This window comes from Pteropus medius, unplaced genomic scaffold (genome assembly GCF_902729225.1).
Source record: "Pteropus medius unplaced genomic scaffold, Ma_sr-lr_union100, whole genome shotgun sequence".
NCBI lineage: Eukaryota > Metazoa > Chordata > Mammalia > Chiroptera > Pteropodidae > Pteropus > Pteropus medius.
The window spans coordinates 43,324,623-43,340,850 of record NW_024354875.1 but is presented as its reverse complement, the minus strand read 5'-3'; the positions used below and the strand labels follow the sequence as shown (position 1 = coordinate 43,340,850).

Sequence of the window (16,228 nt, the reverse complement as noted above, 5' to 3'; positions counted from 1 at the left end):
ACAGAGGAATTCATTCACTGGCAGGCAAGGGAGACAGAGGGAAAGTATGAACTGAGTCAAGGAGGTAGGAACCCACAATGTATGTTCTTAAGAAATGGAAAGTGTCCTTTTATAAATTCCTGAGGCAAAAAAAAAACATTGTTACAGTCTCACTGACTCCCTGCTTTCATTTAAGGCTGAGATTCCATCTTTTAGGGCTTTCGGTTTTCAGACCATGCTTATCTGCATATAACCACGGCTCTGCCCTATCCACCCTGGTTCCTAAGTGATTTAGTGATGGAATTAGATCCAGGTTTCTTCCCCCTGCCCACAACCCTGTGCAACCACTAACACAGCTTTGTTTCATGCTAGGTTTCCAAATTACAAAATTTTATAAAGTGATTTCTTTTGTCTCTATATCAATTTCCCAATCACAATTCAAGTGAAATGTTCCTTGACTTATAAAGTGAGCAGAGTTGAGGTAATTATGTAAGGAGCTCAGGGGGACAGGACTGTCTTTGAGCTGAGAGAACCTCCAAACCATCTTCATTAACTTATTCTGAGTGTTTCTTTGAAGCCTAGAAATTGTTTTCAACTTCCACAGAAACTTTACACTGCTGTCTTTAAAGCAGCTACTCTCTTCCCTTTTAATTGGCAACAAACTTAGCAGGTTTTAAATAACAGTTTGTCTTTATGAAAGAAACATGGGGTAAATAAACTCAAAACCACTTACTGGAATAACCTAAGAAGTCAATAAGTCCTTTCCAAGAAGCTTTAGACAGTTAATTAGAATAAATACATCTTTAATCTCCCCTTTCTGTATCATCTTAAAACAACAGAGCAAGGGTGCAGTGCTGAATCACGAAACACAATCCAAAAAGTATCTTAAGTACATTGAAATCACTGCAGCCCCTTCCACCTTGATTGATTTAAAAGCATTTATAATATGTATGGCATGTCTATTAAATGCCGGCTAATAACCAGTAGCAGGACAAGAGCTCAGTGATTTATTGCTTTACCTTGACGCAAATTGTGCCACTTTTCTTTGTCTACTCCACTTCCCAGCTCTTTGAAGAGTGACTAACGTGATCAGAAGATTCCATCAGAGTCAATGTGGAAATAACTTCCTGAAAGTTTAAGCCAACCCTTATTCTTATGGAATAGTTCCTTCAACTAGATTAAAATCATTATTTCCTGAAGACTGACTGGTTTTAATACTAATGGATTTAATCTCTATTGATATGTTTTTCAATTAATGTATTGCGGTAACTTTGGTTAAAAACACTTTATAATTTACAAGTGTATGACATTATAATTCAACATCTGTCTACTCTATTGTACGCTCACCACCGAAGTCTCATCTTCTTTCATCACCATATATTTGACCCCCTTATCCTCTTGTCCTCTCCCCACCTTCCTTCCATTCTAGTAATCACTATTCTGTTGTCTGTATCTATTTGTTTGTATTTGTTTTGTTAGTTTGTTACTTTTTGTTTTATATTCCACATATGAGTGAAATCATATAGAACTACCATACAATCCAACAGTTCCTCTCCTGGGTATTTACCTGAAAAAATATGAAAACATTTATTCATAAAGATATACGCACCTCTATGTTCACTGCAGCATTATTTACAATAGCCAAGACATGGAAAAACCTAAGTGTCCTTCGATCGATGGATAAAGAAGATGTGATATACATACACATGCACAATAGAATACCACTCACCCATAAAACAATGAAATTTGTGACAACATGGATAGATCTTGAGAGTATTATGCTTTTTGACATTGCAAAGATGTTCAAAAAGGAACATAAATTACCTCAAATATCCCAGATCCAAGTCATTGAAAGAGCTAGCAGATTCAACTTTTAAATCTTTCTAAAACTGTTCAGGGGATCCATTCAAATGTATCCATTCATTCTTGCCATTTATCCTAAGAGCCGCAGGTAGAAGTATGACTTCTTGCATCCATACTGGTTACCAAACCCATGTTACCTCACATGGCCTCTGTTACTTCTGTCTCTGATGCTGACACGCGGTTATAGAAGGAGCTCTAATCCTAGAGCTATCCCTGGAAAGTCAATACACAATGACTTACAATACACTTAGATTCATTCTTCAATTTACTAGGTTACAAAATTTTAGAGCTGAGAGATATCTTAGAGGTTACTTTTTCAAACTCTTCGTGTTGCAGTTTAAAAACAACCAAGTCCTAGAAAATGTAAGTGTCTTTCTCAAGCCACACAACTAGTACCTAATGCAGTTAGTGACAAAATTGGTTCTATAACCATCCACTGACTCTGAGTACATGCTCTGAGTCCTTGCTCAGTGTTGTCTGCAGACCAGCAATATCGGCATCACATAAGACCTTGTTAGAAATGTAGAATTCCGAGCCCCACCTCAGACCTGCTGAATCAGAATCTACATTGCAGCAAGATCCCCAGAAAATTTGTATGCACGTTACAGTTTGAGAATCACTGGGCTACACTGCAGTGTATCTTTCTCCAGAAAGCACAAGGATTGGAGGCAAGCAGACATTGATTTGAAGCATGATTTCACCTTTGCTAAATGACAAATATCCAACTCCTGGAAGCATCATTTGTAATCTGAAAATAATAGCATTATCCACCTTGCAAAGTTTTCATAATATAAGCATAACACAGATATATGCATGTACATTTTATGACATATACCTAGATAATATATGCAAAGTGCTTGGCATCTAGTATCTAATACAGGATATAGTAGCTAATATTATTTCTATCCTCATGCTTACCATTAATATTGTGGTGACCAAAAGTAACACAAAAGTGACAATGAAACCATAAAGAAATCACCTTTACTTCATTCCTTCCTTTGTTCCATTTGTTAAATATTTTAACTTTGATTAGGACTTCTAGTATATTTTGTGCTTCGAACTCCTTAGAAGATGATTATTATGTAGAAAATAAATAATAATACCTAATTATTTCTAGTGCTGTGTTTGGAGATGAAAGAATATATTCCTAAGCCAAGTTATAACCAAAAGAACACAACAGTCCTCTAAGACCTCAACTCTGAATCCTATAAACCTGGCCTCTAGGTGCCAGTGAGTATCTGCTGCCGCCGCTGCTATGATTTTTCTCAGAGATGCAACTGCAAGGGGACAAACCCACAGCTTTGGCAACAGTAGAGCATATTTAAAAGTTGACATTCCATCCCCAAAATGTCACATCTGTCAGCTTCAAGGAAAACAGTTTGAAGACAAAAGGAAAAGTAGAATTTTAGTATCCAAATCTGAACCAGAATTTTGAGAGAATATAGTATACTACAGAGTATGAAACCATATCAAAATTATATTTTTGGAGGAGGCATTTTGGAGGGAATATGATGTTAACCTCGATTAGAAAACCATGTTTCTCCAAGGCACTGGCTCTCAACCACAGCAGTGCATTATAAACTACTAGGAAGCTTTAAAAACATTGAATGCATATTTCTGAGGGAGGGACCCATGCTTCAGTGTTTTTTAAAAGATTCCCAGTTAATTTTTCTGTGCAGCCAATGCTGAGAACCTTTGCCTGATGGCAACAGAAACCTGTTCTTATTTAAAGGTCAGTCCACTGAGAGCTACTGCTTGCTGTTGATTCAGAGTTCCCAAAATTTAAAGTAATGGACTTAAATTAACTTCAGTGTATACCTCTTCTAGGTCTTTTCATCATTCCTCCAGGACTTCCACCATAAGGAAAGGAGCCCCTGGACCAACATCCTCTAAGATGTTTATATGGACCAGTGGCCGGACCTCTTCATCTTACAGACACGATGAGAAAAGGTAACTGACTACCCAGACAGGATGCCAATGGGAAAGCATTAAGTAACTGAGCTTTATATTCTGCACGTATAAATGTGGGCTAGGCTCTACATTGAGGAAATGGGATTTCAGACATTTTATCCTTTCTCATCCTTGTACTCTCCATGTTCACTTCTACCACATAGCTTTGCAAAGGCTATTCCCTGTCAGAAATGTCCTTTACGCACGCACATACATACCCACTCATGACTTTGCTAATTCTATCCCTGCCCTCAGATATCCATTCAATCAGAACCTCCCACCCTCTTTTTGAGTAGCACAGACTTCGTGTTTGTTTTACTCGCCATTGAATTTCCAGTACCTATCCCTGAACCTAATACATAGTAAATGCTCAATAAATCCTGAACTGAAATGAAAATTGCATTGCAAGGCACCGAACACATGACAACAAAGGAAAGCAGAAACTATGAGAGGATAAAAAGAAGATGGACAAATTTATGGAGCCCTCAAATTCTTTGAAAGAACAGCCTGGTTTAGGGGAGAAATTGGGAGAATAAGAAGAAAATTAAAGGAGAAAAGCAGTGTTAATAAAAGACAAAATGACAACTACATAGCTCAATCCAGCCCTCCCACATGAGTTTAAGGAATAAATGCCTTCATAAAATTCTTTAGCTATTTTTAAATATTTGTTTTCTTCTGCACCTCTCTTTATTTCTCATTGAACTTAAACTATTACTTTGGTATGATGAAGCTAAATTTTAAACAAAACTGCCTATACCAACATTTTGTAACTTAAGCATAGCTCACCTGCCTGCAGAATCCGATAGAAATCATGATTAATCAATGATGCTGGACACAAGAAGAAGGACCTGAGGGAAGTGTACCTGGATATAGTTTTGAGAGCTAGTACTTTTATTTTTCTTTTAAAACTCTGTATTTCCCTACAGATAAAAGCCTTTGAAAATTTCGGGAAGCAGAATTATTCTTCACAATAATTATATATCACAACAAAAATTTGGAAGCAACTTTAATTTCACAATAGAAAATCTGTTAAATAAATCATGGAATGTCATATACCACTTAGCATTTTAAAATGTTTTGTTATAATATTAACTAAAAACTCAAGCTGAAATTTTGCATACGAACTATGATTACAGCTACAATAAATATATACATTAGAAAAAGCATGGAAAGCGAAGCATGTTTGTCACTTCTCCATTTTCCAAGTGCTTTACGATATATTATGTTAATTATGAAAAAAATAATGATATGATGTTTAAGTAAAATTACAGCCCAGAAGGCAACTAGTGCTTGAACAAATTTCAAAAAAACTCCCAGTGCTCATTAAGACACAAGCAGATTAACTGAAAATGTACTGTCTTTGTTCATCTCTAGGTTGTCACATGCTTTTCCTCAATGCTCACTCAAGTTATTTTTCGTTTGCTTTCGAGCCAACGAACTTGAATCATCTTTCAGCAAGACCTTTACCACAAGATTAAAATTTCATGTGTCATTTCAAAATTCCATATTTTGCATGTAATTTCCTCATTTTCTTAAAAAAAAAAAAAGTTCACTACAAGCGACGGTGCAGAACCGCAGAGATTTTGCTGCCCCACAGGGTATTGTGAATGTCAGTGACCTGCCCTCCTGAGATTTTGAAGGCTTCATCAGAGCAAGTAAAGCATGATGTATTTGTTTCACCTTCTATTTATTCTCATCAAATAATTTAATTAAATACACTTTGCTCTCTACATAGCTTTTTTCAACAAACAAAAGGATTAACGTGTAGGAAGAAATTAGAGTGTACTGTATTTTACACTTTTCAATTTATAAGCTAGGCATTATTGTGCCCATTTTGCAAAGGAGAAAGCTGAGGCTCAGAGATTTTAAATAACTTCCAAGGGTCCAACAAAACTAGTCGGTGATGGAATCAGGGCTTGAACCCAAGGTCGTACTCTCTCCTCTACACCAATGGTTTATATAGCATCAAACATGAGAAATTTGGAGACTCCAAGTCCACAAGGGGAAAATTTTGTTTAGATAGAGTTGAAAATTGTATATTAAAGGAGATAATAAACATGTGAATGTGATATATTGGCAATATTTGTGGAGTTAAAAGAAGCAAATAATTAGCTTCAAATTATACACCAATAAGATTTTATGAAACTCTTAAATTACTATTTTCATTTTTTTATTTTCAAAGTATAATTTCAATAACTATGGGATTTAAAATAATTAAAATATTGACTATAAGTAAATCATTTCAGCAGGCTTTATTTATGGGATAGGGATGCCAAGGATTATGAAATCAATCTGCATGGCTTTGGCCTACAAAGTAAAAGACAAATGGGAAAACAGTTAGCAACGAATATAGCAACAGAATCTGCCACTAAGCCAGTATCCTTAGTTTGATGCTGATTCATTTGTCTGTACCTCTTTCTTGACCACATCTTTATCTTCACTGCCTATTCACAGATTCTTTTAGGGTAAGACTCAGATTTTAACTGACTCTGAACAGAGTCTACTGCTCTGCTTAAGATGCTCTTGGTGGCAGTAATCATGTGATAATGAAGGGGATGGTGGCTGATAATGAATCTAGATAATTAAGGTCCTCAAGTTAATTATTTGGAAATAAATTAACTAAGTTGTCCGGCAGTACTGCCCAGAACTGTTGGTAATTGTTCCACTCTCAGTTTCTTCTTATTCTGCCAACCTGGCCTCTGTGTGTCCAGCTTTCCAGCTGTGCCCCTGCAACAGTCCCAGAGGCCAGGCAGCCAAAAATCCTTGGCTCCCTTCCATACCGTCTCTCCGAGACCAGCGCCGAACTTGTCAGGCTATCAGCTTCCCTGGACTCTTCAGGAGGTGGAACATGAGGGAAAAGCTTACAAACTGGCACAGCAACTAAGCAGAAGGAAAAGTAGACCAAAAATTCTGAAACCAAGTGTTTTATAGCCCAAAAGAGGGTGAGATCAATTTTACATTTTTCTCATTAATTTAATTCAAAGCCAGCCTATTTCTGATCATCTGCTTTATGCAGAACACTGGTTTCTATCCTTATCCTTTACTCCACACACCCAACAATATAAAAGAAGACTTTTTGTTCTCTGGACAAACTTCTTTGTTAGGTGAGTTTACATTAATCCCTAAATTGCAGGTGGCAAAATAAAACAGCAGCAGCAATAACTATTTCAGAATTTAAAAAAGAAAGAGGTTATAAGTTAAGGACCTTATAGTTGAGTGTTTATCAAATATTCTTTGGATTGTTTTATTAAATATGAACTGATATAAATATGTATCACATGTTAACATATAAAGAATGAAGATATAGTAAACATCTGAATACCCTTCATGAAGCTTAAAAAATAAAACAATCAGAATTTTTAAAGCTCACGAGGATGCTTCTCTCATAGCATCCTCCCTTCTACCCCAGCCCCCACCCAGAGATAACATCATCCTGAATTTTGTTTATCATTCCCTTGCTTTTCTTCATGAGTTTGCCACATTGGCACCCTTAAAAAATGTTGTTTACTTCAAAATGTTTGAAGACTTTACATAAATGGAATTATATGAATTGTTCTACAACTCACTTTTTTCACCAAGCACTATGTTCCTATGATTTATATGTGAGTAGTTATAGTACGTTTCTCTCATGCAGTATGCCATTATATGAATATACTGCCACGCATTCATCCAGTCACCTGCTAATAGACATTTACATCATTTCTAGTCCTTTTTGTGCCAACAATTTATACTTATATAATTATTATACTTCTTATTGATATCTCCTTGTACATGTACAAACACTTCTTAGGATATACACCTAACCTGAGAATGGTTGTCTCCAATGTATCCACAGCTGCCACTTACCAAGTAACGCCATTGCTTCCCAGAGCAGCTGTAGGTATGATTTCATTGCTCTAACAGCCTTGCCAAAGTTTTCTGATTTTTCATTTTCATCAATACAGAAGCTATTGTGCTTTCAATTCCCATTAGTAATAAGATTGAGCTTATTTCTCCAATTCTTTTCTGCCAAATATCTGTTCAAAAACGTGGCCTATTTTTCTACTGGTTGTCTTTTTCTTATTGATTTGTAGGAATTCTTTATAAAAGTATATATTATTGTTTATTGTGTACAAATAGCTTCTCCCAGTTTGTGGCTTGTGTTTTCATTTTCTTTATGATGCCTTTTTGTGAATATATGTTCTTAATTTTAATGTGCTCTAAGGTAGTAAATTTTTAAATATGTTGAAATCCCCTTTGACTCCAAGTTCAAAAGGATATGCTCCTGTAGAGTTTTCTTAATATGTTGTAGGTTTGCCTTTCACAATTAAGTTTTAATCATCTGAAGTTGACATTTGTGTGTGTTGTAGACATCCAATTTTTTTCTGTATGGATGACCAATTGTCCCAGCACCTTTTATTGGATAATTTATCCTTTCCTCTATGATCTAAAAGCACATATGTATCATATTAGGTTTCTATATATGCATGGATATGTTTCTAGATCTCTATTATGTTTCACTGGTCAATTTTGTCTACCTCAGACAAATACCACACTTGAGCTTACACACTTTAGCATTATAATACATCTTGATATCTGATAGGACAAATTGCCCACCTTGTTCTTTTGTAATTAGGAGTATATTTGTATCCTTAGACACTTGCACTTCCATATAAATTTTAGAATCAACTTGTCAAATCATACCTACACAGTTTTCAAAAAACTCTTAAATTTTTTATCATAACTTTATAAAATCTATTAATTGTGATAAACTGGCATCACAGCATCCAGTCTTTCTTTGAATAAATATGATTCATCTCTACATTGATTTAAGTCTTCCCTAACATCTCTCAATAAATTTTATAATTTCTCCAAAGAGAACTCATACCTAGGTCATTAGATTTATTTCTAAGCACTTTCTTTAATGTTTAAATTACATTTTCCACTTTTGTAGATATATAGAAAAGCAAATGGCATATCAACTTTTGTTTCAACTATGCTCAATTTTCTTATTGATTCTAATAATTTATCTATAGATCTTTTGTATTTTCTCCATAATGATATCATTGGTAAATAATACATTTCTGTTTCTTCTTTATCAGTAAATATACAATTCGTTTGCTTTTCTTGCCTTATTACACTAGCTAGTAAATCATAAATAAACAGGTAAGAGTGAACATCTTTGCTTTGTTCCTATTCATAAAGTGGATTCTTTAAGCATTTCACCTTTAAGGATAACGTTTACTACAAGTATTTCCTCTGTATCATTCATCACATTAAGAATGTTTCTATTTCTAATCTGGTAAGAATTCTGATCATGAATGGATGTTAAATTTTATCAGATTTGTTTTTCTACATATATTACAATGTCATATGATGATAGCCCCCTAATATGTTTATGTAACATATTACATTAATAGATAATCAAATGATGACCAACATTATATTCCTGGGATAGCCTCAACTTTATCATGATGTGTTTTCACTTTTAGATATTGCTAGATTCAGTGAGCTAATTCGTTTTTAAAATTTTGCATTTATGTTTATGAGTAAAATTGATCTGTAGTTTTCCTTTCTGTGTTGTCTGATTTGGTTTTGGTATCTAAATTTGCTAACCTCATAAATAGGTTGGGTAGCATTCCATTTTTCTATACTCTGGAATGATTTGTATAATATAAGTAGAATTCATCTATAAATATCAGAGTCTGGTATTTCTATTGCGAGGATATTTTTAATTTACGATTCAATTTTATTTAATGATTTAAAACTACTTAGATTTTCTAGTTATCTCTGAATCAGTTTCAATAAGTTCTATGTTTATAAGAATTTACTACATATTTCAACAAATTATATATCAAAGTTTTTTAATGTCTTGCTATAAAATTGTTTTTAATATCTTCTATTATCTTTACAATCCATTCTGTATCTGCACTTATGGTTTTTTAATTCCTGATATTTATTCCGGCCTTCTCTATTTTTTCTCGATCAGTCTTGTCAGAGGTTCATCTATTTCATTAGTCTTTTCAAAAAATTAACCTTCGAAGTCATTGCTTCTTAATAAAATTTAGCTTGTACTTCATTTATTTCTTCTCTTGTTTCTTATTTTTTTATTATACTTTTTTTAATATCTCCTATTAATCTTTTTATAACTCCCTAAGTTAGATGCCTAGTGCATTCATTTTCAGGCTTTCTTTTTATCTAATAAAAACATTTAAGATTGTATATTTATATTGATGTATTGCTTTAGTTGCATGCCACTAGTTGCTCTATAACATTTGTTTTATCGTTAAGTTCTAAATTCATCCTAATTTATTCTATCTCATGGGTTTTTTTGGAACTACATTTTTATTTCCATATGTAGAGTCACTCTAGTTATTTTTTGTTATTTATTTCTACCATTATTGCACTAGAGCCAAATAATACAGTCGATATAAAGATAATATTTCTCGATCGAAGGCTCTTTAGGTTATAAGAATAACCTAACTCATCTGAATAATTCAAATAATACAGTCAATATAAAGATAATATTTCTCAAAGGCTCTTTAGGTTATAAGAATAACCTAACTCATCTGAATAATTCACAAAATTTTCTGTTTTCTTCTGTATTTTTCACCAAAGACTTTTATGAAATTTAATATGCAAATACATCGGGTAAAAATAAATAAGAATTAGAAACTAAGATATCATTGGGAAATCGTATGATTTAATAAGTTAAAGGCAAGACTGAAAAGAATTAAATCCTACTTCTGTTTTCACAATTTTTTCTCATCCATAGTCTCTTATTCATAAAATAATATTACAGGACTTCCTGGGAAGTCCTGCAGATTAATAAGTTGACAACTAATAACAGATTCATGTACAAAATGCCTCATGTTAATGAAAATATTAAGTGTGGCTATCATTTGTTTCCAAACTCAAAAAGCACATTCCCCCCAATGGAATGTATACTTTAAAAGATTGAAAACAGAATAACAATTAAACTAATCAAATGGGACCATATAAATACATCCCCACCAGCTCAAGGAAAAACCATGAAATCTGAAACTAACAGATGAGGATATGCACCTGAGAAGCACATCTCAAAAATGTGGATAGCTTTGGTGGACATAAGGCAAACCAATGACTGTTTTAAACAATGCCACTCCAAGCTCTGACATATGGGATAACAGACTGAATGTTCCTGGGGCAGAAATACGTAGCAAATCTGCTCATTTCAGCTCAGCTTGCATTTAGCAATTCATTGCCCCACGGATCCACCCTCATGGACTCTAATAGAAGACACTTTTCCTTGAAGTCTGGAAACTAGAGATCTTAGTACCTGAAAAGCTTGATGTTTTTCTAGAAAGAATACTAAATTTGTTGGAGGTAAATAGAGTCCAACGGGCACTGATAGAAAGAGAGAAACCAGGAGCCTGTTCCAGCCGTGGTTCTGTGATTTCTTTGGTTTTAATTGACCATTCAGCCTTCCTGTGCTGGCCACCTCACGACCTAACCAAATTGTAGTCATTTCTAGCCCACATTAAAGGAACATATTTTGTGAGCCTAATAAATGCAAGAGACTGGGCTCACAAAGATGAATGTAGTACAGCTCAGTATTCACTGGGCCAGAGAGGCATACATATAGATATTCACTATGTTAAGTATTATGTATAAGTTCTGAAGCACTCTGCCAATTTCAGATACACATAATTCTTCACTTCTATTTACATCTTATTTCTCTTTTCTACACCCTGTAGGTGCCCCCTTACCTCTCTATAGCTTTAGGACCCATTGCAGACCTGTCTTCCTGCTCTCTCTATGCTCTCTCTAGTATCCTAGCTATCTTTTGTTTCTCTGACTACCTTGACGGTCTCATTAGAACCCACAGTATTAATTGTTACTTTGGAAACAAATGATGCCCAAATCTAAATCTTCATCTCCTCTGTCACTGTTTTGTTTTGTTTTTTGGTTTTTTGTTTTTTTCAAGCTGTCTAACACCTGAAATGCTGGGAAAGTTTCAGAATCAGTTTCTTTGCTTCCAAATGTAAACCATTCTAAACAATCAACCACACTAACATTAGTGATCTTTCTAAAGTACAAGTCGATCACATCACTTCCTTGCATAAATTCTTTTAATGGCTCCTCTAACTTTAGAAGACATGTAAGATTCTTTATCTCTGGCCCTTACCTATCTAACCAGCTCACTGCCTTCCATCCGCCCATCAGATCCTGAAATCCAAATATACTCTACTACTCCAATTCTCTCACGTTCTGCCTGGATACTCTTCCTCTTCTCAATTGCTTGCTCATCAGAGACTCAATCCAGTCTGTCACAAGACCCTGAACCATCCACACTAAAACCAAGTTATGACCTCCAACTGGCAGCCCTCTGAATGACCATAGCTCTAGGTCAATTTATCTACCACTAATCCTTCAAGGAAAGCTCAATGCAGTGATAACCAGCATTCGAAAAATATCCATTTGCCAGTCAATCGTTTTGATGAATTTATCAAATTTAGCTATGTACCAAAGACTATATGATCACTGTAACCCTACATAGTTCTATGGGCTATCAGGGACCAAAGAGGTCACAGGGGGCCCAGATGTGAGTCCAGACTCTCTCTCTCTCTGTCTCTCAGTCTCCACAAACATCATTCTTCTATCTCTCTGTCCCTCTGTCTTTCCCTCCCTTGGTCCCAAACACCATCTACCTCTAGTCTTCCCTTCTTCCTGTCCCCTTCCTGCCATTCCCAAGCCCTACTTCTCTCTGTTCTATAGTTTCCTCTCCTCTCTGCCCCTGAGATTCCCCGCCTCTACAATCAGCAGGTTAGACTGTTCATTATGCTGATTCTCCTCAACCTTCCCCCAGCAAAAAGTCTCACGATTTTTACACAGATGTTTTCTGTTACAGTAACAGGACCAGAGTAGAGACAAATTAAGCATTTCATAAAATGAGGACAAAATAAAAACTGACTAAATCTTCAAAATAAAACTTCAAAATCTTCAAAGCTGTTAAAAATTCCTATTTAAAATCAATTACGTGGACATGATTCCCTAGTGTAATGGTTAGCACGTCTGCTTTACACACAGAAGATCCTGGGTTCGTGCCCCAGTGGAGCCACGGTCCATGGTCTTCAGCCGTGCCACCCTGAACAAGCCCAATCCCGTCTGATCTTGGAAGCTAAGCAAGGTCAGGCCTGGTTAGTACTTGGATGAGAGACCACCTAGGAAGACCAGGTGCTGTAGGCATAAATAAATTATTTTTAAAAATCAATTACCATGATCTTATGAATGGTTAAAAGAAAGAAATTTTGGTTAATTGATAAAGCTGACAAATCATCAAAGTAGTCATAATGTGAAAATTTCTACAATAACCTCAATGATGCTAAAATGTTAGCAAAACAGCAAATGACTAAAAAGAATTCGAAAAAAATCAATATAAACTGAAAGGTTCCCATATGAAATGCTAAATTTGTATTATTTCTATTATAAGAATATAGTCACACATATTTAAGAAAGATATATCTATGAATACATTTGTAAGAATATAAGGAGACAAAACTCCCTGGGAAACAGCTTTTTAAAAAAATCAAATAGATCTTAAAATACTGCTAAAAAGAATATATTCATAAAAAAGAATATTCTATATAATTAAATGTATTTTTAAAATAATATAGTCTTAAAATACTTATAAGAAAAATGTATTCATATTCATTTACTATACTTAAAACAATACTCCTTAAAATTAGCCTTTGTTAAATGTGTAAATGTGCTAAAGTGGGCGAATTATTCATTTAGCAAAGTGATCCTTCAATAAATTTGTGAATTGGCTCATTTTGGTACATTAGCCATTCAGTAACTGATCCTTTGGCAAATCGAGACCCAGCTTATTGACCTGCTTTCTTATACTCCTCTCTCATCAGTCTCATTTACAATGCATTGTTAAGCTTAGTATCTCACCCCATTCCCTCAGGACACCTCTTATTCACTTTGTAGCCCCAGAACTTAACACAATGTGTTTCATCTTATGAAGACTTAAAAAATGTTGACAAACGAATAAACAAATGAATGAATAAGGTCCTTTACCCTGGCTTAACATGAATACTTTTCTCCTTGCAGGCTAAATACAAAGGGAATCTGAATTTTAACAGATGAAGGACAAAGAGAAAAAGCTTTCTTGTACATGTTACTCTTTATATCCATGTTCATATATACATAGTCTCATAAACAATTTGCTTATGAACTATAAGTCTAATATCAAAGTTTAAGAAACTATGCAACTATGGAGCTTAAAATAAAATTGTATTGTGTTGATTATTGCTTTGGGTAAAAATGAAGCTTTATTGAACAATTAAAAATCATTTTTATGTGAAATGTTTTGTTACACTTGTATTTGACTTGTAGATTTATCAATAACGCACATGCTCCAAAAGAATTTTGGCAGAATCATCCTTGTATGTGTAGAAAAGACTGTACGTGTCTACCATTTGTTATTGTTAATATGTATAACGTATTAACTTGTACCACCACATTGATTCATGATTCACCAGGAACTATAAAGCCAAGACTACCCTATCAGAGTTTAAACATACTGCCTTGCCAGCACAAACCAAAGCAAGATCTGCTTCAAATTTACAAATCCAATTTCCTGCTCTATACCTGTTGCTGGAAATCCTCCATACTCAAAAGTGAATTTGTAATCATGCCCAGACTCATTCTTCTTCCTGAGAGCTCTACTTTAGTGAACTATACTGGCCTTCATTTCCTTATTTCTCCCCCATCTCGACCTTCTTTTAAGTAGATTCACAGAGAATAGACACAAAGAACCAAGGAAAATAAAATATCAGCCCTGTTAGTAGTGGCACAGTAACCTCCAAAGTACAAGGCTTTCAAATATGAAGGATGATATTTAGGCCTGAGGCCCAAAATATAGCATCATATGCCTTCCCCCTAGCACTGAAGACAACTTGGGATGGGAGGGACCACCTCACTAATCCACTTAGTCTCAAGATGTGAACACTCCATTCCCCAACTGGAGCTTACCATCAGGATATAGGAAGGCCAAGGTACACCAGGCTTGAACAAAGGCAAGTACAAAAAGATGGAAAAAAAAATTGTGCTACACATAAGCAATGTGACCTTCAAACTCACCCAAAAGATCGACCTGGCCCCTGACTGTCAGACTCTGGCCCATCTCACCAATCAAATTAGTCACTCCTCTATAGTCTCAGGACACTGTGTTTGTGAGGGAGGAGATCTATAAATACACAATCTGCCTCTTCCTTCATAGCCAGGGCCATGAAAGTACCCTCTTTGGAACCGGAAGGATAGGGAATGAAATTTCCTGCTTTAACACTTTCTACCATTTCTCAGTCATTCAAGCCAAGTACTTGGCCATAAATCTAAAGTACATCCCTTTTCTTACTTCTTCATCATCCCCTATATGCAATCAATCACCAAATCCTGAAATTTTATCTTCTAGATATTTCTCCATATATCCTTTCCTCTCCAGCTATCCTACTTCAATCCTAGATCCTGTCCTCATCATTCTTTGCCAACACTACAGTAACAAGCTCCTAATTCTTCTTCCTTTTTTGTCTTGTTCCATTTCTAATCTAATCTCCACACTGCAGCCAGAGTGATCACTTTGAAACTCAATTCTGATCATGTCACCCTCTGACAGTTTCACATTAACTACAGGATAAAGGCCAAGCTCTTTAGCAGGACTTACAAAACCTTCATGACCTACTGCCTTTCCAGACTCATCTGCCCCATTTCCTCATCTTACACTCATCCCAGTCATAGAAATATGCTTGTAGTTTCAACAGTCATCATGCAGTTGCAAATCTTCATCCCTTTGTTCATGTGTCTCCTGTCGTCTGAAATACTCTTAACTGCCTGTCTCATTTGGTTAACTTTGATTCAACATTGAAGATTTTGTTTCAGGCGTAACTCCTTCAGAAAGCTTTCCATAACTTCAGTCAGTCCTTGTCGTGTCCTGCTCCCTCAGGCTAGGGAGATTATTCCTCCTCTTCTGTACTCACTCTATGAATAGCTCCATCACTGAATTTACTACCCTATATTAATGTGTTTTTTCTTTCATGTCTCTCTTCTGATTGTTAGGGGCCATATCCCCAGTAACTAGAGGTTACCAGCACCCAAAATAAGTTTGTAGACTTACACTGAAATCTTTGTTTTCCCAAATGATTCATTCATCCCTTAATTTATCCATTAATTCATTAATAAGTTAATAATTTTATGAATTCCACTCCATTCACCCATTTTTGTTTTGCTGAGTTAGATCTTAATTGCACAGATGTGTTTTGCCTCTGCGGAAATCAATAATTCTCCCTCTTCTCTAGACATTCCAGAGCATATGAAGAACATTTGTTAATCATTTTTTGAACCGTGATTATTTATATTACTCATTTGACTCATTTTTATATGCTTCTTGTTCCAGTGACATTACTGACTGATT

At 35.2% G+C, this 16,228-nt stretch overlaps 1 protein-coding gene and 1 pseudogene across 2 annotated transcripts in view; both read left to right on the top strand.

Moving 5' to 3' along the window:
* The window catches only part of KCNMB2 (potassium calcium-activated channel subfamily M regulatory beta subunit 2), a 215,129-nt gene that overhangs the window by 180,882 nt on the left and 18,019 nt on the right, over positions 1-16,228 (top strand). For both annotated transcript variants that reach the window (XM_039855413.1, XM_039855412.1), the window contains exon 2: positions 3,670-3,792. In XM_039855413.1, the coding sequence (XP_039711347.1) occupies positions 3,737-3,792 (56 nt within the window). In that variant the 5' untranslated portion in view covers positions 3,670-3,736. The remainder of the gene's footprint in view (positions 1-3,669; positions 3,793-16,228) is intronic.
* Positions 12,881-12,999, top strand: LOC120597302 (uncharacterized; annotated as a pseudogene).